Below are 26,361 nucleotides of genomic sequence, written 5' to 3' on the forward strand. Positions count from 1 at the left end.
AAATAAATAAATAAATAAATAAATAAATAAATAAATAAATAAATAAAATCTTTAAAAAAAACAATCTAGGAAGAATTTCTTATTTTTCTATTAGCTGCTATTTGTATAAGTGAGTAATTTCTTCCTTAAATATTTAATAGAGTTTACCCAGTAAAGCCACCTGCCATGGAATTTTCTTTCAGTGGACGTTTTAATTAAAACTTATTTTTAATAGATAGAATTCAGATTTTCTATTTTTGTGTGTGTTTATTTTGGTAAGTTAGATTTTCCTAGAAATTTACCCATTTCATCTAAATGTTTAGATATGTTGAAATAAAGTTTTTCAAAATATCCTCTTGTGGTATTTTAAATGACTATAGAATATATAGTGATACCTCCTTTTACATTTTTTTGTGCCTTTTTTTCTTTTTTCCTCCAAGTATTCATTTAGGATTATTTTCCTTCTGCCCAAAGAACTGTCTTTAGTATTCCTTTAGTATGTCTGCTCTTACTTTTTTTTTTTAATATGTCTTTATTTCACTTTCAGTTTTGAATGGTATTCTTGTGATTGGCAATTATTTTCTGTTAGCATTTTAAAGATGCCTCACTGTGGTTTTCTGACTTCTATGACTTCTGCGTTTCTATTAGGGAGTCAGCTCCCAGTCTTATTGTTGCTCATTGTTGAAGGTCATGTGTCTTTTTTCTCTGAATTTTTTTTTTCTCTCCACCTTTTGTTAGTGGCTTTTCTTTAGTTAGCAGCTTTTCCATGATGTGCCAAGATGTGATTTTTATTGCATTCATCTTGTTTGTAGTGCTGCTTGATCTGTGGTTTTCAACAGTTTTGGAAAATTCTCAGTCATATTTCATTTTCCTTTTCATTTCCTTTCATCCCTCTCTCCCTTCCTTCTTCCTCCCTCTTTTTCTTCCTTTCCCTCTCCTCTCAGCCTGGGACTCCAAGTATATTCATGTTACACCTTTTCACTGAGTTCCATGCATTTTTTTCCTATTCTATATTTTAAATCCTTTTCCTCCTTCTGTACTTTAGTCTAGGTATTTTCTACTGACCTATCTTCCACTTTAATAATTCTCTTTTAAATGTATCTAAACTGCTGATAAAACTTATCTCTCGAATTCTTGATTTCATTTATTGTATTTTCAAGTTCTAGAATTTCCAATTAATTCTTTTAGAGTTTTAATCTCTGATGAAATTCTTCATCTTGTCTCCTATTTTCTTACACATATTAATCATGGGCTGCTTTAACATCTATGTCAGATATCTGCAATGTCTCTGTCCCTATGGATTTGTTTCTTAGAGTTTTCAGTCAAACCTTGACTTTTATAGATCTGATTTTTTTGTGCATGCCAGATATTGTATGTAAAAAAAATATAGAGAGAATTTGAGGCTCTGGATAATGTAATGTTCCTTCAGAGAAGATTTACTTTTGCTTTCAACTGTCAACTTGGCTAGGACCAGATCACCCTCACACAGATAGAATTGAAGCTGTGTTTCAGTCTTTGTGAGGGCTTGTCTATTTCTGTTTCACTTTTACTCTTCAGGTATAGTTCTTCAGGTCCTCAAATAAAAGCCAGGATTGTTTATCAGGGACATCTTCTTTGGCAGGCCCTGAACTTCCATTTTCCCCCCTACAACCCATGAACACATCAGGAGCTCTTCTCACCTTCTCAGCCTGTCATCCTCAGGTTTCACTTTCAGAATCAGAATTTGCCTTGAGGAATAAAGCTGTCCTATATTTCACACTCTCCTTTCTTATTTATTTATTTATTTATTTATTTATTTATTTATTTAAATTTTCGATTGTGTTATGTTAGTCACCATACAGTACATCCTTAGTTTTTGATGTAGTGTTCCATGATTCATTGTTTGCGTATAGCACCCAGTGCTCCGTGCAATATGTGCCCTCCTTAATACCCATCACTGGGCTAGTCCATCCCCCCATCCCTCTCTCCTCTGAAACCCTAAGTTTGTTTCCCAGAGTCCATAGTCTCTTGTGGTTCATTCCCCCTTCTGTTTACCCCCCTTCATTCTTCCCTTCCTTCTCCTACCGATCTCCCTGCTCTTCCTTATGTTCCACAAATGAGTGAAACCATATGATAATTGACTTTCTCTGCTTGACTTATTTCACTTAGCAAAATCTCCTCTAGTTCCATCCATGTTGCTACAAATGTTGTGTAATCGTTCTTTCTGATGGCTGAGTAATATTCATCATAGGGTAGTTCAATTTTTAACTTTTTAAGGGACCTCCACACTGTTTTCCAAAGTGGCTGTACCAACTTGCATTCCCACCAACAGTGTAAGAGGGATCCCCTTTCTCCACATCCTCTCCAACATTTGTTGTTTCTTTCCTTGTCAATTTTTGCCATTCTAACTGGTGTAAGGTGATATCTCAGTGTGGTTTTGATTTGAATTTTGCTTTGAATTGATGGCTAATGATTTTGAACATTTTTTCATGTGTCTGTTTTCTTAATTCCTCTTTCTACTACTTCATTATTAGTGCATAGTAATGCAATGGATTTCTGTATGTTGATTTTGTATCCTGCAACCTTACTGAATTCATTTATCAATTCTAGTAGTTTTTTGATGGAGTCTTTAGGGTTTTCTATATCTAGTATCATGTCATCTGCAAATAGTGGAAATTTTCCTTCTTCCTTACCAATTTAGATGCCTTTTCTTTTTGTTGTCTGATTGCTGTGGCTAGGACTTCCAGTACTATATTGACTAGAAGTGGTGAGAGTGGACATCCTTGTCTTGTTTCTGAACTTAGGGCAAAAGCTCTCAGTTTTTCCCATTGAGTATGATGTTTGCTGTGGGTTTTTCATATATGGTCTTTGTTATGTTGAGGTATGTTCCTCTAAACCTACTTTGTTGAGGATGTTTATCATGAATGGATGTTGTGCTTTGTCAAATGCATTTTCTGTATCTATTGAAAAGATCATATGGTTTTTATCCTTTCTCTTGCTGATGTGATGTAGCGTGTTGATTGATTTGTGAATATTGAACCACCCTTGCATTCCAGCAATAAATCCCACTTGATTGTGGTGAATGATTTTTTAAATGTATTGTTGGGTTTGGTTTGCTAATATTTTGCTGAGGATTTTGCAACTATGTTCATCAGAGATACTGGCCTATAGTTCTCTTTTTTGTAGTGTCTTTGGTATCAGGGTTATGGTGGCCTCAGAATAAATTCAGAACAGCTTTCCTTCCTCTTCTATTTTTTGGAATAGTTTGACAAGAATAGGTATTAACTCTTTGAATGTTTGGTAGAATTCACCTGTGAAACCATGTGATCCTGGACTTCTGTTTGCTGGGAGCTTTTTGATTACTGATTACTGATTCAATTTTATTCCATAATTGGTCTATTCAAATTTTCTATTTCTTTCTGATCCAGTTTTGATAGATTATATGTTTCTAGGAATTTATCCATTTCTTCTAGGTTGTCCAGTTTGTCAGCATATAGTTTTTCATAATATTCTCTTTTAATCTTTTGTATTTCTGTGGTGTTGGTTATTTCTCCTCTTTCATTTCTGATTTTGTCTATTTGAGTCCTTTCTCTCTCTCTTTGTTTTTGTTTGTTTGTTTGTTTGTTTGTTTGTTTGATGAAGGTTTATAAATTTTGTTTATCTTTTCAAAAAACCAGGTCCTGGTTTCATTGATCTATTTATTGTTTTTTTAGTTTCTATTTTGTTTATTTCTGCTCTAATCTTTATTATTTCTTTCTACTGGCTTTGGGTTTTCTTTGTGCTTTTTCTAGCTCCTTTAAGTATAAGTTTAGGTTGTTTATTTGATATTTTTCTTGTTTCTTGAGTTAGGCTTATATCACTATATACTTCCTTCTTAGAACTGCTTTTGCTGCATCCCAAAGGTTTTGGACCATTATGTTTTCATATTCATTTGTTCCCATGTATTTTTTTATTTCCTTTTTGATTTCTTAGTTGACCCATTCATTGTTTAGTAGCATATTGTTTAACCTCCATGTATTTGTAGTCTTTCAGATTTTTTGTTGTGGTCGATTCCTAGTTTCATAGTATTGTAGTCAGAAAAGGTGCATAGTATGACTTCAATCTTTTTCAATTTGTTGAGACTTTTTTGTGGCCTAATATGTGATCTGTTCTGGATAATGTTCCATGTGCAATTGAAAAGAATGCATATTCTGCTGTTTTAGGTTGGAATGTTCCAAATATATCTGTTAGATCCATCTGGTCCAATGTGTCATTCAAAGCCACTATTTCCTGTTGATTTTCTGTTTGGACAATCTATCTGTTGATGTAAATGGGGTGTTAAAGTCTCCTACTCTTATTGCATTACTAATAATAACTTCCTTTATGTTTTTTATAAACTGCTTTATGTATTTGGGTGTTCCCATGTTGGGTAAATAAATATATAGTTATATTTTCTTGTTGTATTGTTCCCTTTATGATTACTTATATAGTGTTCTTATTCGTCTCTTGTTACAGTCTTTGTTTTAAAGCCTACTTTGTCTTGTATAAGTATTGCTACCCTGGGTTTCTTTTCACTTCCGTTTGCACAATAAATGCTTCCCCATTCCTTCATTTTTAACCTGCGTGTGTCTTTAGTCTGAAATGAGACTCTTGTAGACCATTTTTGATCTTTAAATTTTTGATCAGGTGTATTACTTATCTCCATTTTGTTTAGGTCTCTTGCTGTGATTTTGTCCTATTCTTTCATTTGGGACATATTCCTCTGTCTCTTCATTCTGTCTAACTCTTTGTCTGTTACAATGTGTTAGGAAAGCCAGCTACATCTCCTACTCTCAAAAGTAGTGGTCTTATGAAGAGGTCCTATAGTGCCCTGCTGTTCAGTGTTCCCTATTAACCAGAACTGGTGCTTTAGGACTGTCTTGTATATGTGTTCTGTGTACCCTGCTGTTGTGAATGAGTCACTTTTACCTTCAGTCCAGTCATCTGCAATGGCTCTCTTTACCTCTTATGTGCAGAGTTTGGTTCCTTTGTTGTTAATGGGTTAGTCTGGGGCCTCCTTAGCTTGAGTTAAGTCAGACCAAGCATTTTCCAGAGATGCAGTAGCATCAATATACAGGATGTTTTCCCTGTGTTGTCCCCTGAGAAGCTTTTATTGGTAGGCAGGGCCTGTAGTCAGACCAGATATCTACTCCCAGCCCACTGCTGGGCCACAGTTGGACAAGTGTGTATGGTTATCTTCCCCTTTCCCTGGGGCAAGAGTCACTTTTGGAGTAAGTCCAATAGCTGGAGTTCCTCAGGGGTAGTTTTTCTTATTTTGTTTTTCTTGTTTCTTTGAATGCTTCAAAACTTTTTGTTGAAAACTGAACATTTTTAATATTATAATGTGGTAACTCTGGAAATCAAATTCTTCCCTCTTTCCAGGGTTTGTTTTTGTTGCTCATAGTTTGTAGTTTAGTAACTTTTCTAGACTACTTTTGTAAAGACTACATTCTTTGTCATGTGTGGTCATAAAGCCTCTGGTTAGCTTAGTGGACAACTAGTGAAATTTGACAGACTTCTTAAATACCTGGAGCCAAAAGCAAGCAAACAAACAAAAAACACTCTCCCAGGCTTTGCAGATTAGCTGTGTGGAGGTACACTCCTTTAGTGCTTTTAGCCAGGCTATTTACTTCTCTGCTTTGTCCTTCATGTCCCACATGTGCAGAGCCCAAAGGTCAGCCAGATGTGAAAGACTAGGGTGTTCTCTAGCTTTTTCTAAACATGGTTCCAACCCTGGACATGTATGTGTCCCTTTAGATTCCCTAGTATATGTGGAACCTTTCAAAGTCTTTATTACCCCATGTATTTTTCTCCCAGCATTTCCTTCCCAGATTTTTTTCATTGTGTACTGTGTTCCTGTCTGTTATCCCTTGCACCAGGAAGTCGTGTCTCTTATATTTCCTTTTAAATGATTTTGGCAGACGCTGTCCAGGAGAAGTTTCCAAAGTGGGCAAAACAAAGGCAAGCCCCTTAGTCAGTCCTTCAGGGAATCTCCAGACATGTCAAACCACGTAATCACAGTTCCATGAGAGCAAAGTCCATACTACCCCCTCTGGTATCAGGAAACCACACCAGGAACATGGACTTCCATCCCCATAGATGCCACCAACCTGGGGAGTGGGGGATAGGAAGTGAGTAAGTTAAAACACCACAGTACTCTCTTACCAAAATATAGCAGTTTCTTTCTTCATTAAGCATTCCCCTGACTGTGGTAAATTTGTAAATTAGTTTCTAGAGCTCTGATAAAGTTGATTCTGACAGTTTTGGCCAGCTTAATTGTTGCTTTAGTGAAGGGACATAGGTTTGGAGTTCTCTACTTTGTCATTTCGGCAATGTCACTCTTATATTTGTATAATTTTAAAAATCATTTTTGGGGCACCTGGGTGGCTCGGTTGGTTGGGCATCCAACTCTTGATTTCACTTGGGTCATGATCTCAGGGTCATGGGATCAGGCCCCACATAGGGCTCTGTGTGCAGCAGTGAGTCTGCTTGAGGATCCTTTCCCTCTCCCTCTCCCCCTCCGCCTGCTCACACACTCTCTCTCTCTCAAATAAATGGATGAATCTTTTTAAAAATCATTTTTATATAATTTTCTGTGAATTGTGTATTCACTTACTTTGTTCATATTTTGTTGGGTTATTAACATTTTCTTTTTCTTTTTTTTTTAAGATTTTATTTATTTATTCAACAGAGATAGAGACAGCCAGTGAGAGAGGGAACACAAGCAGGGGGAGTGGGAGAGGGAGAAGCAGGCTCATAGCAGAGGAGCCTGATGTGGGGCTTGATCCCACAACGCTGGGATCACGCCCTGAGCCGAAGGCAGACGCTTAACCGCTGTGCCACCCAGGCGCCCCAACATTTTCTAATTCGTTCAGTTTTTAACGTAGTAGGGAAACTAACCACTTGTCTATGATGGGAGTTCCATATACATATTTCTCAGTTTGTCATTTGTCATTTGTCTTTGTGATGGTTTTGCCACTCAGGTTTTTTCATTTTTCTTTTATGTAGTTAAATTTCCAGTCTTTTTCTATCATGACTTCTGGACTTTGGAATCCTAATTACCAGAGGTTTTCCCTACTCTAAAATTATAAAATGATTCATCCCTATTTTCTACTAGAATGTTTATGGCTTAATTTTCTCACATTTAAATTCTTGATCCATTTTGGATTTATCTTAGTGTAAGTTGTGATTAATAGATCTAACCTTTTCCCCCAAGATGTTCATATTCTTGAAGAAAGACATTCTTAAGTTTAACAAGTGTTTATTAATATCAGGTAGCTTCTGTGAAAATATGAGTAGTTAAATTACTGGCATTGCTCTTGTTTTAGGATGACCTGGTTTTTAATCCTAGCCCTTGTCACTTAATCACTGTATGAACTTGGGCAACTCATTCACCCAGTAGGAATCTTCTGTTTTCCAATCTGTACGCAAGGATAATAGTTTCTGCCCAGGCTATCACATGGGGCTATTACAAAATTAGCCAAGACAATGTCTATGCCAGGGGCTGTGGGTGCATACAGTGCTAACCCCAATGTAAGGCAGTAATAATGATAAGAATAAAGTCATGGCAGCACTTTATATTTGAATGGTGCTCATTCCTATCTAAATACAACAACCTTGAGACAACCCAGTGCAGTGTCTGGCACATAGTAGGTACCTGATTAGTATTTGTTTGCATATTTATTGAATCTCTATTGAATTCTTACTATTTGCCAAGAACTACTATTTACTTCACTGAGCAAAACACGCCAAACTCATGAACTCATGGAATTTATGTTCTGTTGGGATTGAGAAGTACAATAATCAAAATAAGTAAAATGTATGGTATGTTAGCTAGTGAATTGCTAAGGAGAAAAAATAGTCAGGGAGAAGGAAAGAAGGGTTGAGAGATGCAATTCCAAATCGGAGAGTCAGAGAAAGTCACTCTGAGAAGGTGACAATTGCACAGAGACATAAAGGAGGTGGGAAGGAAAGTGAGTTGTGTGGCTGCCCGGAGGAAAAGCCAGGCAGGCAGAAGGAACAGCAAGAGCAAAGGCCCTGAGGTTGGAGGATCAGCAGAGGCTAGAGCAGCTGAGCACAATAAGCAAAGCGGAGAATGTTGGAGAGTAAGAGAAGGCAAGGAGCTGAGGAAGGAGGCCTGATCATGTACAGCCTGGAAGGGCATCATAGGGAGTCAGGCTTTTATTCTGTGAAAGGTGGAATGCCACTGGAGGGTTTCAAAGAGAATAGTAACATGGCATGACTTGGGTTCTAACAGGAGCCAGGATCCCTCAGTCTGGTGTGTGCAGAACAGATTGAAGCAGGGCCAGGGAAGAAAGCCGAGTGCCACAAGGAGGCCCTTGCAGGCATCCAAGCAAGAAATGATGGTGGCTTGGGCCATGTCAGTAGGAGTGGGAGAGCAGGAAAGTGGGTGGACTCTAGATCATTCTTGAATGTAGAGCAGAAGGCTTAGTGGTAGATTGGATGGGATGTGGGGTGTCAGGGAAAGAAAGGGGTTCAGGATGACTCCAAAGTTTTTGTTGGATCGATGAAGGAGTCACCAGTTTTGCGCCTGAGGAAACTGGGGCACACAGAGGTTAGGGGACCCCATCCCAGGCCTGAGCACCAGCCCACTGAGCACCGGCCCCCTTGTTCCTCGTTGCAGAGGAAGGGCTGGAGAGGTGCGCAGCCCCACCAGGTGGGCAGCCTCACCCTCCGACTGCCCGCTGGTGCTGCGGAAGCTCATCCGCAAGGAAGACCTTCGGGCCGGCTGCAAGTGCGTGGTGAAGGCACCCCTGGTAACCGATGTGGAGCTGGAGCGCTTCCTGTCCGCACCCCGCGACCCCAGCCAGGTACTGGTGTTCGGGATAGTCTCAAGCCAGAGCCCCACCAGCACCGCACAGCTCCAGTGGCTGCTCGACACACTCTACAGTCACCGGCAGCAGGGCCGCGCCTCGCCCTGCATCCAGGTTGGTCCTGGGCCCAGCTGAGGAGGCCCCAGGGTCCAGGCACCAGGACCCCCATGGGGAAGACCCCCACAGGGGCACTAGGACTGACTGAGCATCTGGGCGAGAGGCTGCCCTTCGGCCTCAGCACACGGGCCCCCTTTCACTTCCTTTTATCCGTGGGCCTTTGCACACACTCTTCAACACAGGCTGCCATGTTTCGCCTCTCTTCTCTCTCTGGCTCATCCTCTTGTCCTGAGACGAATGTCACCACATCGAAGTGGGTGCTCTTTCTGACCCAGAACTTTCCTGCCACTTTCATCCAGAGCACTCCCCATAGCTTGTGGTTATGGATTGCCGTGAGTACTTGAGCAGAGGTGGGCTCACCAGTGGATACTGAGGACACAAGAACGTTCACAGACTGTGGCCGAGTACCTACTGTGTGCCGGCCCCGTGCAAGGCCCCAGCGGGGCTCCCAGCATGGTGGGGCAGTAGCTATAGCAGCCCTGAGAAGGGCCATGAAAGGTCAGTTCCGGGGGGTTCGGGAGCTGGGAGCAGGATCCGCCACCTCCAGAGAGTCAGGGAGGTTCTCCAGGATGAGAGGGTTTGGGCAGGTGGGTGAATGTTCCCTCCAGGGGCAGCAGCCTGTGCAAAGGTGGTCAGGGAAAGAGGCACTTGAGGTCCCTGTTCATTGTGGTTGAAGTCTCAAAGATCTGTCAGGGCTAGTCCTGTCCTGGCTGCAGGTTGTTCCTGAGTCTTATCATCATCCTCCCTCAGTCGCCATCCCTGGCAGGGTTAGCACAGTTCAGGGGTAACCCCATCCCAGCCCGACTGGGACAGAGGATGCCACGTGAGCATGTCAGCTTTGCGTCCACCTGGCGACTTCCTTCAAATCCTCTTGGCTCTATGTCCTCTCTGATCTATTGTCTGCCCCTTCTCCCTTTACTACAGTCTTGAGTGCCAAGTTTTTGTGTTTGCCCTCGGGATACCCTCTCCAGCTCTCCTCCCAGGAGCATGGCCTCCCTGACCCCATGTGCCCACCCTTGTGCCTGCACTCCAGCCAGTGCCAGGAGCTTGGCATTGGAGCCCTTCTGACTGTACACCAAAAGCCTTTTTACTGGTCTTGTACATCCAAGCTGTGTATGTTTTCTGGAGTCAACCCCAATTTACATAGACTTAGTGAACACTTATTGAGTCCTGCCCTGTGCTCATGGATGTATAGACAGATAGGATCCCTGCCCACATGGGAACCTAGAGGAGCCTTTAGTTTACCTCAAGGCTATTAATTGTTCATTAATAGTCACCGTAAACATAGGATGCATGGCGGTCCAGCCTAGCCGTGAGCACCATGAATGGGGACAAGACCTGACCTGAGGTGGTTGAATCTGAGGGAGGAGTAGGCAGTGGGATTTGAGGGGTGCAGAAGACAGATCCAGAGGGAGGTGTCAGGCTTCACAGTGACCCTGGTTTCACCATTTCAGTGTGTGTGATTAAGGCAGAAATGTTCCTTAACATTGTCTTGCTCTGAACGCTAGAACACCAGATAGAGTTCTGGATTTCACAATTTATTTTATTTTTAATGTTTTATTTATTCATTTGAGAAAGAGAGAATGTGAGTGAGAGAGTAAAAGCAGGGGGAGCAGCAGAGGGAGAGGGAGAAGCAGACTCCCAGCTGAGCAGGGAGCCCATTGTGGGGCTCCATCTCAAGACCCTGAGATCACGACCTGAGCCGAAGGCAGACGATTAACCAACTAAGCCACCCAGTTGCCCCTGGATTTTACATTTTAAATTGAAACATCAGGCAGGACAGCTGGAGGCTCCTGGAATAAAAGGCAGAGAAAGACAGAAAACATTATACATTAGCCATTTTAATGGATTTGTAGCATCCAGAAAGAAGGAGAGGAAAGAGACCAGCTTTACTCTGGATTGACCAGGCCCCACCTTGAGATGTAGGTTTGATTCAGGTCCCAGCACTGGATTTAATGACAGGGAGGTTTCCAGAGGGGCAGCCAGCAGTGGTAGAGGGTAGAGGCATCCTGAAAATGGGTATACCCATGAGTGTGGTATACCTTCAAATCTCCAGCAGGGCCTGTCCCAGGCAGAGGGAACAGTCAAGTCCTACAGACCCTAGACGCTGGGGCTAGAGGCTGTCATGTGGTGGGGGGCAGTCATCTCCATGACAACCTTCACCAGCAGAAGGCCCTAGATGGACCCAGATGCCTCGATGGTCATGGCAGTGGTCATGGGAGCTGGGGGGGGGGGGGCGAACAGCCCATTGAGCAGGAGTTGGGAGGTGCTGAATGGGGCTCCAGGACTCCACGGAAACCTAGCCAGCCTGAGAATGCAGGAATCTGAGTGCATCCTCTTGGCGTAGGATTGATGGGCACTTACGTCTGTCTTGGCAGTGCCGGCATGACCCCTACCGCCTGCTGCGGTATGACCTGGACAGCTCCCTGCAGAAGGACCCACCCCTGCTGGTGAAGAAGTATGCCGTGGTGCAGGGGATGGTGCTGGTGAGCTGCGGCCGAGGGGGGCTCACCGCCAACTGCCTGCCACAGCGCCCGTCTCCCACAGCCCCTACCCTCGTGGAATCACGGATATGCGAGGGGGAAGGAGAGAGGGTCTGTGAGGTCTGAGGCCCAGAGAGCAGAAGGCCTGACGGAGAGTTACCCAGCACATAGAGCCAGGGCTGGAGTCCAGTTTCCTATTCCCAGCCTGACCCCATGCGTCCCTCATCCTGGAAGACTTAAGGGAGCAGGACACACCTAACCCAGAGAACCAAATTCTCTTCATCTGTTTTTGCTTTGTTTTGTTTTAGAGATTTATTTATTTGTTTGTTTGTTTATTATATAAAGAGAAACGGGGAGGGGCAGAGGGAAAGGGAGAGAGAGACTCCTCAAGCAGACTCCCCACTGAGTGTGGAGCCTCATGCAGGACTCGATCTGAGGACCCTGAGATCATGACCTGAGCCGAAATCAAGCGTCAGACATTTAACTGACTGAGCCACCCAGGCACTCCCCTCTTCATCTGTTTTTAAGTAACTTTTTACCAAAAACAGGGCATTGTAAAAAAAAAAAATGTGTGTGTGTGTGTGTGTATTCATTGTAGAGAACTTAGACTATACACTTTAGAAAATAATGACTTCCCCATATTACCCAGATTGCCTCATTTGTTCACGCAGCAAGTGTGTACCGGGCCCTTGCTAGATCCAGCCCAACTGGAAGCCCTGGGGCACACCTGTGCTAACATTTTGGCCTCTGACTTTTTCAGTCTTTTTTCTGACCTTGGGGTCCTGCTTTTTTAATTGTGATTTTAACCACTGCATAAGAATTTGTCATTTGATTTCTCTACCTGTGAGCCTTTTGTTGGACATTTAGGTTATTTCCATGTTGGCTGGGTGGGGAACATAACAAATAACACTCTAATGGATATCTTCGCACAGAAATCTTTGGACAGGTGTCTACTTGATGGAGACTGACATTAGAGGGTGGGAGTTCAGAAAGCAGTAGGACAAGATTCCTACTCCCATCCCATGGGACCAGCTGATCCGTGCATAGGGATAAGCTGGCCAGCTGGCTGTAGGTGGGTGTGGTGGGGCCCTCTGAGCAGGAAGAAATCCTTCTGGCCCCAGGGCTCTGGAGCGCTGGTGTGTGAAGTGGCATCCGAGCAGGTGGGCCATCACAGGGCAAAGGTTGGGATGGTGGGGCTACTGTCTGACTTGGGAGGCCTCGATGGGGAACAGGCTCAGCACACCTCACTGGGCGGCTTGGGGAGGGCAACACCCGTCCCTCCCACCACCGAAACCATCAAAGAAAGTTTTGGCTTCTGGCACAAGCTCTGAGAGCCCAGGGCCCTGGCCTGAGATTCAGTGCTGGCGTGCTGAGGGCCTCTCCCACTGTGTGCTTCCTGTGTGTCCACAGATGTTCGCTGGGGGGAAGCTTCTCTTTGGTGGCTGCGTTTTGAATGGATATGGCTTCAGCAGGCAGAATCTGCTGAAACAGATCTTCCAGGCTCGACACAACTGCAAGATGGGCTACTTCTTGCCAGACAACTACAAATTTAGGTAAAACAAGAAAAACTCGGGATACAGGGTGGGAGGAGGCCTTGCTCTGGGAGGGGCACTGGTGGGGACAGAAGCTGGCAGCAAGCAGAAGACTTCTCAGGTGGCAGGGACAAATGAGGCTGTGCTATTGGTTTCTCTGGGACACAAGTTGGGGGAAAGGTCCCTCTTGGAGAAAGGGGGACATGGGATGGTTTGCACAGTGCTGGTTTCCAGCAGGGGGGAAATCATGAAGACAGATTTGGGTAGGGGTCCTAGGGACACCTCCACCTTTTGCTCCATCATACCCTACCCCATCCTGTGTGTAATCCCAGTCCTGCTTGTCTCTTTACAGCAGGTCCACGTAGACAAGGGTCCTTCATGAAGTGAGCTCAGGCCCTTGTGAAGGGAAGTGGGGTGGTACTGGCTTAAGGCTGCCTCTTGGCTACTGAGGGCAGACTCTTCAACCAGGTGATGCCCATCTGTTGAGTGCCTCTCAGGCCCAGCTTGGATGAAATTAACAAAGGTCGGTCTTTTGGCTCAAGAAGCGTGCAGCCTGGTCCAGGGAAGGAACCCACCATTTATGACATTGCTGGAGGCTATGTTAGGAGTGGATTCTGAAATGCCTGGGCTGTACAGTGCAGCGAAAATCTTACTGGGTCAGGCGTCCCAAGACAATGCGGGAATCCCAACTCTGGTCTTTATAGGCCGGGGGACCATTCGCCTCCCTAATCCTCATTGTCCTCACCTTTAAAATGAGGATGATAATTCCCACCTCTTATGAAAGTGTGTTTGCTGAAGTGCCGTATAAACCATAAAGTGGGGAGCAAACCCACGCACAAAGCATTGGCTGCCTGCGCACAGGGGCTCCCTGTGCCTGCGCCCCCAGCACGATGAGTCCGGACAGCAACCCCAGCCCACTCCCAGCAGGCCCTTCAGCTTTCTAGGAGTCCCGGTGCCGATTTGTCCCCAGCGCACTGAGTTTGAGCCATGCCAGAATGTCTGCCTGACCCTAAACAGGTTCCTCTAGGAGGAACCGTAGAGGTCACACCGTGACCCCAGCATCCTGGACCACTTAGTAGAGAAGGCAGGATCCCAAGGAGCCCGGGGACAGCAGGAAGGGCAGATGCTGCGAGGGGCAGAGAAGAAAGTCACTGAGACCCCACCGCCTGAGACTCAAGGAGGACTTGGCTAGCTCATCGACAGTCCCAGGGAAAAAGGGAAACAGAGGCTCTGGGTCTGCTCAGGTTCCAGAAAGAACTATATAAAAACAGAAGGGGTGGGGAGGATGCCATCCGGAAGGCCCAAACAGAAGATGAGCGGAGGCCACTGACAGGTGCCAAAGACAGCAAGCAAAGGCATTTTCAGAGTAACAGACAGGGTGCTTGGGGGTATGGTAGATGGGGAGTGAGAGAGGCCGAAACTAGTTACAAGGAGATGTAGCTCTTCATTGCTTCCACTGTCCCTTACCCTCCCTGCCTCAGCTCCTTTGTCTGTCAAGCAGGACTAAGTGTTCACTGCCCGGGGTTGTGCGGGTTAGATGAGTCAGGTGAGTGTGGAATTCTGGCACATCACGAACATTTACTGAGAGCTTACAAGTTACGGTTGTTAGCGCTGTTGGTATTACTAGAATGAATTCTGGGCTTCTAATTTGTTTTATGCAAGGGTTCTGAAAGGACTTCATGCTTACCACAGATTTCAGTAAGTTTTTGAGGAATGGTGGAGAGAGAATCAACAAACTACACACACACAGACGCACCCACAGATGCACAGAGACACGCACACAGACACGCACACAGACACGCACACAGACACACACACAGACACGCACACAGACACGCACACAGACGCACCCACAGATGCACACAGACACGCACACAGACACACACACACACAGATATACACACAGACACACACACAGACTCGCACACAGACACGCACACAGATACGCACACAGACACGCACACAGACGCACCCACAGATGCACACAGACACGCACACAGACACGCACACACAGACACACACAGATGCACACACAGACACACACACACACAGACATGCACACAGATGCACACACAGACACACACAGATGCACACAGACACACACACAGACACACACACAGATACGCAGATACACAGACACGCACACAGACACGCACACACACAGACACACACACAGATATACACACAGACACACACACAGACACGCACACAGACACGCACACACACAGACACACACACAGATATACACACAGACACACACACAGACACGCACACAGACACGCACACAGATACACACACAGACACGCACACAGACGCACCCACAGATGCACACAGACACGCACACACAGACACACACAGATACACACACCGACACACACACACACAGACACACACAGATACACACACAGACACACAGACGCGCACACGGACATGCACACAGACACGCACACAGATACACACAGACACGCACACAGACACACACAGACGCGCACACAGACGCACACAGACGCGCACACAGATACACACAGACACGCACACAGACACACAGATACACACACAGATGCACACACAGACACAGTGAGACTCAGACACGCACACAGATACGCACACAGACACACACAGACACGCACACAGACACGCACACAGACACACAGACACACACACAGATGCACACACAGACACAGTGAGACACAGACACGCACACAGATACGCACACAGACGCACACACAGACACACACAGACGCGCACACAGACGCGCTCACAGACACGCACACAGACACACACAGATACACACAGACACGCACACAGACACGCACACAGATACACAGACGCACACACAGATGCACACACGACACACACAGACGCGCACACATACGCACACACAGACACAGATACGCACACAGACGCACACACAGACACACACAGACACACACAGACGCACACACAGACACACACACAGACGCACACACAGATGCACACACAGACGCACACACAGATGCACACAGACACAGTGAGACACAGACACAAACACACAGACGCACACACAGACACACACAGATACACAGATGCACACACAGACATACACAGACGCACACACAGACGCACACACAGACGCACACGCAGACGCACACACAGACGCAGTGAGACACAGACACGCACACAGATACGCACACAGACACAGACACACACACAGATACGCACACAGACACACACAGGTACACACAGACATGCACACAGACACACACAGACGCACACAGACACACACACAGACACACACAGACACAGTGAGACACAGACACGCACACAGATACGCACACAGACACACACAGACACACACAGATACGCACACAGACACACACAGATACACACAGACGCGCACACAGATACGCACACAGACACACACACACACAGATACACAGATGCACACACAGACACAGTGAGACACAGACACGCACACAGATACGCACACAGACGCACACACAGACACACACAGACACACACACAGACACACACAGACGCACACACAGACGTGCACACAGACACGCTCACAGACACGCACACAGACACACACAGATACACACAGACACGCACACAGATACACAGACGCACACACAGATGCACACATGACACACATAGACGCGCACACAGACGCACACACAGACACACACAGATACGCACACAGACACACATAGACGCGCACACAGACGCACACACAGACACACAGACACACACAGATACGCACACAGATGCACACACAGACGCGCACACAGACGCACACAGACGCGCACACAGACGCACACACACACACAGACACACACAGATACACACACAGATGCACACACAGACACACAGACACACACAGACGCACACACACACACAGACGCACACACAGATGCACACACAGACGCACACACATGCACAGATGCACACAGACGCACACACAGACACACACACACAGACACACACACAGACGCACACACAGATACGCACACAGATGCGCACACAGACGCGCACACAGACGCGCACACAGACGCACACACAGACACAGTGAGACACAGACACAAACACACAGACACGCACACAGATACACACACAGATGCACACACAGACACACACACAGACACGCACACAGACACAGTGAGACACAGACACAAACACACAGACACGCACACAGATACACACACAGATGCACACACAGACACACACACAGACACGCACACAGACACAGTGAGACACAGACACAAACACACAGACGCACCCACAGACACACACACGCATGCACGATCCAGGTTTTTGAAAGTGGAAAGGGGAGGATTCCTGAGACTATAAACCAGTAGGACTCCTCTTAGTTCTAGAATGGCCTATTAGGTTGGCAGTTTGAAAGCACTTAGAGAAAAAAGGGAATGGAATTCGCGGAGAAAACGTTGCCATAACAACAGTTCTTTTATCTACGTCTGTGAAACAAGCACCTCCAGCTCAGCGGTGTGCGAGCACGCAGCCGCTTCCCATCATTGTCTCTGAGGGCCTGGGGCTGACGGGCCGCAGCTGGGTGCTGCTTGCCTGGGGTCTCTCATGCGGTCGCGTCAGAAGATGACGGTGGCCGGAGTCATCTCGAAGACTTGCTCCTTCCCATGCCTGGCCGTCCCTGCAGACTTTCAGCCAGAACGCTTAGACCTGGCTTTTCCGGACTTCCTTTTCCGGACTTCCTCAGACACGGCGGCTGGGTTCCAACGCGAGTGTCCTGAGACGCAGCCAGGTGGGAGTTGTGTTGCCTTTTATGACTTGGGCTCCTAAGTCAGGTAGCGTCCCCTTGCACTGCATGTGAGTCCCTAGGGCCAGCCCACACTCAGAGGAGGGGAATGAGGCCACACCTCTCGATGGGGGAGTGTCAAAGAACTTTTGGACATGTTCTATAACCAGCCACTGGTCCGATTCCTCTTCCAGCAGGGTAACTAGAATACTAGTGAGACACGCCGTTGGCCTAGAATATCTAGCTTCAAGGAAGAAACTGGGTGAGATCTCTTGATATGCTTGCCAACAAGATGGCTCGATGCGGCTGAGGCAGCTGCTTGGTTGGCCACACCCAGCAAGTGGTGGTCAGCCTGCAGGGCGGACCTCTCGTGTTTGGCCTGTCCACTCTTCCCTCAGTATGCGACTTGGATGTGTTCGTGGAAGGTGGACCGGTCAGCTGTGCCCTAGATGGGGAAGGATGACGGAATGGAGGTTGGCAGTGGGCTCAGCCACCAAGCAGTGGTTTGGGAGGAAGAAGGACACACGTTCACTTTTAGGTTTGGGAGGTTTATGGTCAGTGGATGCGGAGGGGCCAGCATGATAGACCGCTATGCTGCAAAAAGTCTCAGAAGTCAGAGCTAGCAGTGTAGCACAGGGGAGATGTGGTTGCTGGGGTGCTAGTGCTTTCATTTCTGGGTCCTCTGTTACAAGAGGGGGCTGGCAGACAGCCTCACATCCAGAGCGCTGGCAGGGTGGTGGCGAGGGCCCTCGCTGTCCCTGGGAGGGAATCATTTCTTCATTGCCGGAGTAGACTTTCAGTCTGCTTGGTTTCGGACAGCTCTAGTGGGAGGATTCGAGGCAGGGAGGTGAGAGGGAGAGGAGACAGGTCTGCAGAGTAAATGCAGGGAGTGGGCAGAGCTGGAGGACAGACCCAGAAGGCCTGGGCTGCTCACTGGGCACTCAGTGGAGTCAGCCACAGAGACAGCCCTCTGTCTCGGCTTGGGGTCTGTGAGGCCACCATGGAGAAGCAAGGGCTGTGAGCAGGAAGAAGAGTTGGGTCTGTCTGTGGCCAAAAAGGGAGCTTGGCTGCCTAGGGAGGCAGGGTTCCCCACTGAGGCCTCCCAAGCCCCAGCAGAGAATGGGGTGGGTCCCTGCTGGGCAGTAGACTGGTTGTGGCAGAGCAGAAGGGTGGAGGCAGGCCAGGCCACAAACAGCTTCGGGAACATTCATGCAGGCCTGACGAGCCAGCTCTGCCCTGAGGAGCAGGCAGTGGGTTGGCAAGGGGCTGCGGGTCTCTCTGCACCTGTTAAGCCCCCAGAGGGCCGGGGGTCCTGCATCACATGGCCCACCTCCCTTCTCTCTGGGTCCTTTGCTCAGCCCCAGGGCCCAGCACGTAGAACCCCGTGGGGACATATTCGCTGAATGAGGATCTAGAGCTGATTTCATCCCCAGAAGGCAGAGGTCAGGTCAGACTGAGGAAGGGCTGGTTGACAGAGTGTCCGCTGATAACCAGCTGCCATGGTCATCCGGCCGCCCGTCATATACCTTCAGTGATGGGAGGCTCCTCTCCCCGGAAGCAGCCCCCGCTTTTAACCTAAAAGTCATACCACCCCTACTGCCTGCCCAGCCTTGTGCTTTGCACCAGGGATTTGGAAGTGAACACGATCTCTACCTGCTTTAACTTTGCCGATCCAAAGATGCAGAAATCGGTAAGAAAACAAGGAAGGGCACGGATCATTACAGGAATGCAAGTCAAACCACAGTGAAATGCCACCTCATACCCTTTAGGATGTCCACTATCAAAAAAACAAAAGCAAGTATTGGCGACGCTGCGGAGACACTGGAGCGCATGTGCGCTGCGGCGGGAATGGGACACGCCGCAGCCACTGTGGACAACAGTATGGCGCTTGCTCAAAAAGTTACACATAGAATTATGATCCAACAGTTTCACCTGTGGGTAGATACCTAAAAGACTTGAAAGTGGGGTTTCGAAGAGATATTTGTACGCCTGTGTTCATAGCAGCATTATTCATAATATCTAAGAAGTGGAAGCAACCCAAGCGTCCATCAGTGGATGAACGGATGAAGGAAATGTGGTCTGCGCAGACTGTGGAATATTGCTCAGCCTTAAAAAGGAAGGAAATCCTGTCACAGGCCGCAGCTCGGACGCACCTCAGGGACATTATGCTCAGTGAAACGAGCCAGTCACAAGAAGACAAACCCTGCATGATCCCACTCACATGAGGTCCCTGGGGGAGTCACATGCACAGACAGAAAGTAGGACGGTGGCTGCCAGGGGCTGGGGGAGGGGAACGAGGAGTTCGTGGTTAATGAGGACAGAGTTTCAGTTTGGGAAGATGAAAGTCTGGAGGTAGAGAGTGGTGTTGGCTCCACAACAGTGTGAATGCACCTAACGCCGCTAAAGTATGCGGTGGAAAATGGGTAAATTTTAGGTAATGTACTTTTAAGCACAACTTAAAAGTGGGGGGTTAGGGAAGATGCTTTGTGGTTGCAGCCGAGGGAGGGGGAAGGAAAGGGGCTGTTTTCCCCAGTTAGCGAGCTCCCAGTGCAAGGGTTGATTCGGTCTCCAAAGCCCACCCTCCCTGCTCTGGTAACACCAGGTCCCATTCTCCACCGGCCCAGGGCCAGGCAGAGGAGACCCTCTCCCCGGCTGCCAGTAAGTTTCTTTTGCCAACACAGCCCCAGGCCTGATGGAGGGTCTCACGCTGACGCTCCCCGCATCCTGGTTCCCCTGACACACTCATCACGTAACCTGCTATTGGCAGCTCTCACCGAGGGGTCCTTTTCTGGTGCCCCACTCGGCTGGACTCCCATTTTTCCGTTTACCTGTGCTTTGAGTTCCTAGGAAATGCTGAGCTGTGACCCATCCAGAGGGGCGGGCACAGGGGGGTGGGGACCCTTAGCATCACCATGGTGTTCAGGAAGTCTCAAGGGACCCACTCCCAGAATCTGCTTTCCTGCCCAGGATCAAAGGGGACAGGGGAGACAGCTCAGTCCATACCTTCATTTTTACTTTTTCTAGGGTTTTCAAAATGATGAAAGATGCCTTCTTCTCCCCTCCCCTGCTTGCCTCTTGTCCCTGAAATGCCCTGCCCTCAAGCAAGTAGCATAGCAGAGGCTTAATAAATACGAAGAAACAATGAATGAAAGGGCCTGTCCTGTCTCTGTATTCATTAGTTTCCTAAGACTCCTGTAACAGTGGTCCACAGACTGAGTAGCTTAAACTGAAATGTCTTATGTCATGGTTCTGGAGGCCAGAGACAGAGGCATAGGCAGGGAAGTGCTAGGGTGCTGGGGAAGGCCTTGCTGCAGGCCGGTCTCCTGGCTTCTGGTAGTTCCGTGGCTTGTGGCAGCATATTACTCCAGGCTTCACGTGGTGCTCTCCTGTCTGTGTATCTGTGTCCACATTGCCCCCTTTGCTCATAAGGACACCAGGTATATTGAATTAGAGGTCCACCCTACCCCGGTATAACTTCCTCTTGACTCATTACATCTGCGATGACCCTATTGCCAAATAAGGTCACATTCTGGGGTACTGGGGTTAGGACTCCACCAACCTGTGAGTTTGGGGAGGGGGACACAAGCAGCCCATAAGACTGTACATGATGGCTTATTTCCTTGGCCTCCTGTGCTCTCTCCTTTGCTCACCTTGTGGAGCCCTCCTGCCCCACAGGGGGTCAGTGCTGGGTGCACAGGTGTCGCTGACATAGAGTTAGGGGGATTCCAGCCTTAAACAGAGGCCAGAACGAACAAGCTCCAGGGAATCTCTGGGTCCCCAGGGGTCAGGCTCTCCCTTTACCCACCTTGGGGAAGAGAAGGCCTGCACCCTTTTCTCTATTGGAGCTGGAACACTAAATGGCAGTGCCAAGCGAGGGCTACTTACTTGGGGCCCCCTCTGGCTGTGCCTCTGCTGAGCCTGGCCCTCCATTCCCTGCCTCCCCTGCAGCATTCCAACCTACATCCCAGTCCTGGAAGACCCCAACTCAGCCAAGAAAGCAGTATCGGAAGATATCCAAGAAAGCTTCTCCTCGTTGGCCGTGGGGGACAAGATGGAGGAGTCCCCTCCTGAAGCTGAGAAGAAGTAGGTGGCCACCCCGGCCCCGGGGCTGAGGGGCCCTCCTGAGGTCAGCAGAATGGGCATGGCTCACAGCAGGGCCCCTAGCTCTGCCACAGGCTACGGAGTTCATGTGGGGCTAAGTGGCTTTGGAAAAGTCACTTCCCCACCCCCCACCCCCGGGCGTGGGTCATCTCCAGCCATCCCTGCTATGTGGCCCATTTAATCAACACCATGTCCAGCTGGGCATCAAGCCCGCTCCCTGGAGCTGCAGGCAGTGGTCTGGGTGGTGGAGATTGAGGCCTTTTGTAGACTTTGCAGTGAAACCCTACAACCCAGACCATCAGTCTGAGAAAGGTGGAGACTGCCTGCTGTCTCCCTGCAAGAAACTTTCTAGATCTGTCAAAAGTCCACTAACTTGACCATGTTAACTGAAGAGAATTAGGTATTCTGCAAGAACGTGAAGATCACACAATTCTTATGAAGATACACAAGCAAAATTGTGGGCATCTAGAAAGGTCACAGGTGCCTCTGGGACCGCCAGGTTGGAGCAACACCCAGAGGCTTCAGCTGTGCAAGGCGGAGGGCAAGGCCCACTTCTGCTCAGGCCAGGGCAGGGCTCTGAGAGCTGTCCCCACCAGTTCTCTCCACCCATTTCCCAGCATTTGCTTCTCTCTATTTTGATTTTTAGAATGAAACCACCTGAAGTGGATCTGCCTGTTCTCAGCAAAGCCAGGAGGGGCAGTAAGAAGGCAGTCCCCTGGAAAAAACAGGCCTCCAAGAGATGATGCTCTCCCTACGGCTACCCAGAGCTCCAAGCCTGGACACAGCTCCTCTCACATGCACCCCAGCCCTGCCTCCCAAGCCTCCCACCCCCTTTCTCTGAGCCTCTGCATAATAAATAAGCGTGCCTCCAGCATCTGGGTGAGGCCATGGGATAGGCTGGCTCCTGCAAGGCCCCCCAGAGCCCTATTCTAGGCTGATTCCATGGAAACTTGGTTCCTCTGACCCAGAGCTTCCTCTGTGACCAGTTAAATCAGCCAGAGAATCCCACATTCCCAAGGAAACAGATGTCTCACTCCAAGGGGGCCAACCCAAAGGGTATATTAACCCTGGGGGGGGCGGGTCGTGGATGGGACTAAATTGTGCCCTCCTACCCTTAACAGGGTGGAAAAAGGCTCCACTTCTGGCCCAGATGGATAAGAGGGGGTGAGAGAGAAAAGGGAGGAGAGAGACAGAGAAGGAGAGGAGGAACAGATGGAAGAGAGACAGAGCGAGAGATGAGAGCCGCTGAGAAGTGAGCAGGGGGAGGACTGAGGGAGGAGGAAACTAGAGAAGAAGGAGAATAAGGGAAAGGGGCATGGAATGGGATGGAAAAGATGGTGACGGGCCATGCCCAGGGGTCCTTTAGTGGCACCCCGAAAGCCAGAGCACCTGTGGCCCCCCGTGTGTTAATGTCCCCATTTAGTCCAGCCTCAGTACTCTTTGGTGGATTAGGCACCCCTTCCCGAGCTGACAGGCCTGAAGAGTCCTTGCCAGTATCAGGGCCCAGAGATGGCAGCCCCCTCTCCGCCTCTTGTGCTGACTACCCACTGGTGGTAGTCACCAGCTCTGGGTCTGTTTGTCTGAGGCTCCTGAGAGCCACTTCCCAAAGCAGGGCCTGGATCCTAGAGGGTCTGCCTGATTCTCCAAACTTGGAAAAGACTTCAGGCCCCGATCTGTGGGCAGTGTTTGGTGATGTGCTCTACACTTAACTACGTGTGCCTCTTTGGAATAGATGCTTTTTTAATCTGAATTTTTTGAGGTTTAATTTTTATCCTTTGTATCATTCAAAGGCTTGTTTTGAATTATACATTTATTCCCCTAGAAATGGATTTGAAATGACATGCTATGTTCTTAAGCCTGCATCCCTTGATACGTAAGGGCTCAATATTTGCTAGGGGCCCTGGGCATCTAACTACTCTCCCCTCCATACCCCCCTTCAGTGCACAAGGGCATACAAGGATTAGAAGGCAAGGGGAAGCAAGTTTCACCTCTGTCTTGGCATGCAGGCACCCTCCAGCCCCTCAGGCAGGACTCTGGTAAAGATTGGAATGGAGATACTGGCCCCCCTACCTTCCTCCCTGAATCGAACCCTTGGGCCTGCATGCTAAGTTGTGTACTTCAGAAGCTGCATGCACAGGGACCACAGAACTGTCTCTAAAGGGCAGGCCCCAGCCCAACTCAGGGTGCTTGCCACACTGAAAATGGGCCAAAAATGAGCGGACTTGAGCAGGGACGTCTCCCACTGGTGAAATAGGGCCCAGTGAATGTCCAGTGCTACATAATCAAACTGTCCCTTGAGGAGGAGGGAGAAAAGGGGGAGCCCCTTTCTCCACAGAAACACCAGGAGAGGGGGATAAGGCTTTACCCCCTGACAATGCCCCCAACAAACCAGGTATGATGGGAAGATGTGAAATTATCTGAAAGAGTCATAAACTCTCGTCTGACTAGAGCAGCTAGACTTTGCCTTCAGGCTCCGTCCTGGCATCATCTTCCTTGGATTAGGGAGGTCCAAGGCTTTCTAAAGCCAAAAGGTGTAGCATGACTCAAGTGGACACTCCGGAGATAGCAAACACATGACATACGTACTACTGCTGTTCCCCCCAGGTCCTTGCAGGCATCATTAATCAATCACAACACTTTGAACTCAAGTGATGCTTCAGAAAACATCTTTAGCACAAAGATCCAGGCAGCCACTGCCAATTAACTACCAATCTTTGCCATCCATGAAGTAGTGCTCTCCTCTACCTGGGCCTCAGTTTTTAGAAAGACTTCCTGGGGGAGGTGAGGGTGGAATTAGAGCCGGAGCCTAGAGGGTAGGTTTTGTTAGGAGGCCTTGCTGTGTGCCAGCAGGAATGTAAGGAGTCACCCAATTACTCACCACCTAGATACTCCGTCAATCAGGGGGACATTTAATGGTCAGTAGCCCCAGGGCCTCTAGGAAATGGGAGCAGGATGCCCTTATCACTGAGCACTCTTTCCCCAATTCTTGTTCAAGTTGACCCAATAGAAGGCCCAGGAAAGAGGAAGACTATCGTGAATAGACTCAAATAAAATTAAAACCAGAAGGAAAACCAGGGATTAAGGCATCTCTCACTTTATAAAGAGGGAGACTGAGGCCCTGAGAAAGGAAGGGACTGCCAGAGGCCATACAATCAGCATATGGTTGCATTAGGCAAAGTCCCTGGTGTTGAATCCATTCTTTCTCCTCCACCCAGGGCCAGAGGAAGAGGGAACCAGGCAAGACAAAGATCAGACTTCCATTTCCAACAATAGTATGGATTAAATGGCCTGGAAAAAATCACATTGCAAAACACAGAGAACTACTGAATAACCTAGATCAAATACCCTTTTAATGCATGTTGGAGCTCACAAGGTAGTAAGGAAAATCTATAGGTGCTGAAAAGAGGACTCAGGAAACCAAGCAGTAAGCAAGCATAAAACCACAGCTGTCCTAAGGCTGTTGACCCAGCACCTGGGCTTTAATGGTTGTAGAGAGACATGAGACAAAACCTTGGGCCTGAACAAGACACCAAACTTTAAATAAAACTCCCAGATATAAATCTGGGACCCTTGAGACACACAAAATGACAAGGGAATTTGAATGTCTTAGCCTTAGAGAAAAAATGTTTTGGTTAAGGAGCCTCCTGTGAATGTATAACCCAGGTCTGCTTTCAGAGAGATTTTGGGTTTACATGTATATACACACTGTCTACGAGGTCTAGGAAGCCCTCAGAATGCTTGGTGACAGCAAACAAATCCTCTCTGAAGATGTTCACTCTCAACCTAGACTTCACAGGATTCCCACAGAGAGAATCCAGTTGAGCATGAGCTCACAATCCAAAATTTACAAGTATAAGCCAAAGCAAAGGAAAATAAATATCAAACATTAAATTAGACATCCAAGATTTTGGATATTGGACTTGTCAGACAATATAAAATGAATGTTTTTAATGTTTAAATACGCAAAAGAAGGGAATTAAAACATAAACAAAGAGCAAGATATAACTAAAAGAAAAAGAAATGGCCTGAATTTTGCTTCCAAACATGTCGGAGTAACTGGTACTGGAGTGGGTCTCTTGAAAAATAATAAGGCAAGAGAAACAAAGTTCTACAAATCCCCAGCTTCCTGTCAGAGACACTTTCTGGATCATGGTACAGAGAAGGAGAATTCAAGCAGAGTATGACAGTATTGCTGAACTGAGGAGAGAGATCAGAATTTGGGGAGACAATGGTGATTGGAAGTTGTGGAGCAGGGTATCAGAGAAGAGGAAGTTACACAGAGAGAACTCTAGAAGTCTGCCTAAGGGTCTCCTTGAGTCTTCAGCTGAATGCTAAACTGCACATGTTTAGGGCGTGTCTTCATGAGGCCAGGTAAAGAATTACAGGGGAGCTATGAACTGACAGCTCACAGATGGTTGGGAGACGTTCAAGTCCAACCAGTCAGAAGTAGACACATGGGCCAGTAACTTCTTTGACATCAGCCATAGCAACTTCTTTCTAGATATGTCTCTTGAGGCAAGGGAATCAAAAGCAAAAAACCATTAGAACTATATCAAAATAAAAAACTT

General features: G+C 47.6%; 1 protein-coding gene across 1 annotated transcript in view; it reads left to right on the forward strand.

Moving 5' to 3' along the window:
• Positions 1-23,539, forward strand: part of CUNH3orf20 (chromosome unknown C3orf20 homolog) — a 70,762-nt gene extending 47,223 nt beyond the window's left edge. Inside the window, 5 exon segments of the mRNA XM_008697834.2 lie at positions 8,621-8,924; positions 11,306-11,413; positions 12,821-12,963; positions 21,641-21,775; positions 22,440-23,539. Coding sequence (XP_008696056.1) covers positions 8,621-8,924; positions 11,306-11,413; positions 12,821-12,963; positions 21,641-21,775; positions 22,440-22,536 — 787 coding nt within the window. The 3' untranslated portion in view covers positions 22,537-23,539.
• Positions 23,540-26,361: the final 2,822 nt, after the last annotated feature.

Source organism: Ursus maritimus, unplaced genomic scaffold, assembly GCF_017311325.1.
Source record: "Ursus maritimus isolate PB19 unplaced genomic scaffold, ASM1731132v1 scaffold_14, whole genome shotgun sequence".
NCBI classification, from domain to species: Eukaryota; Metazoa; Chordata; class Mammalia; order Carnivora; family Ursidae; genus Ursus; species Ursus maritimus.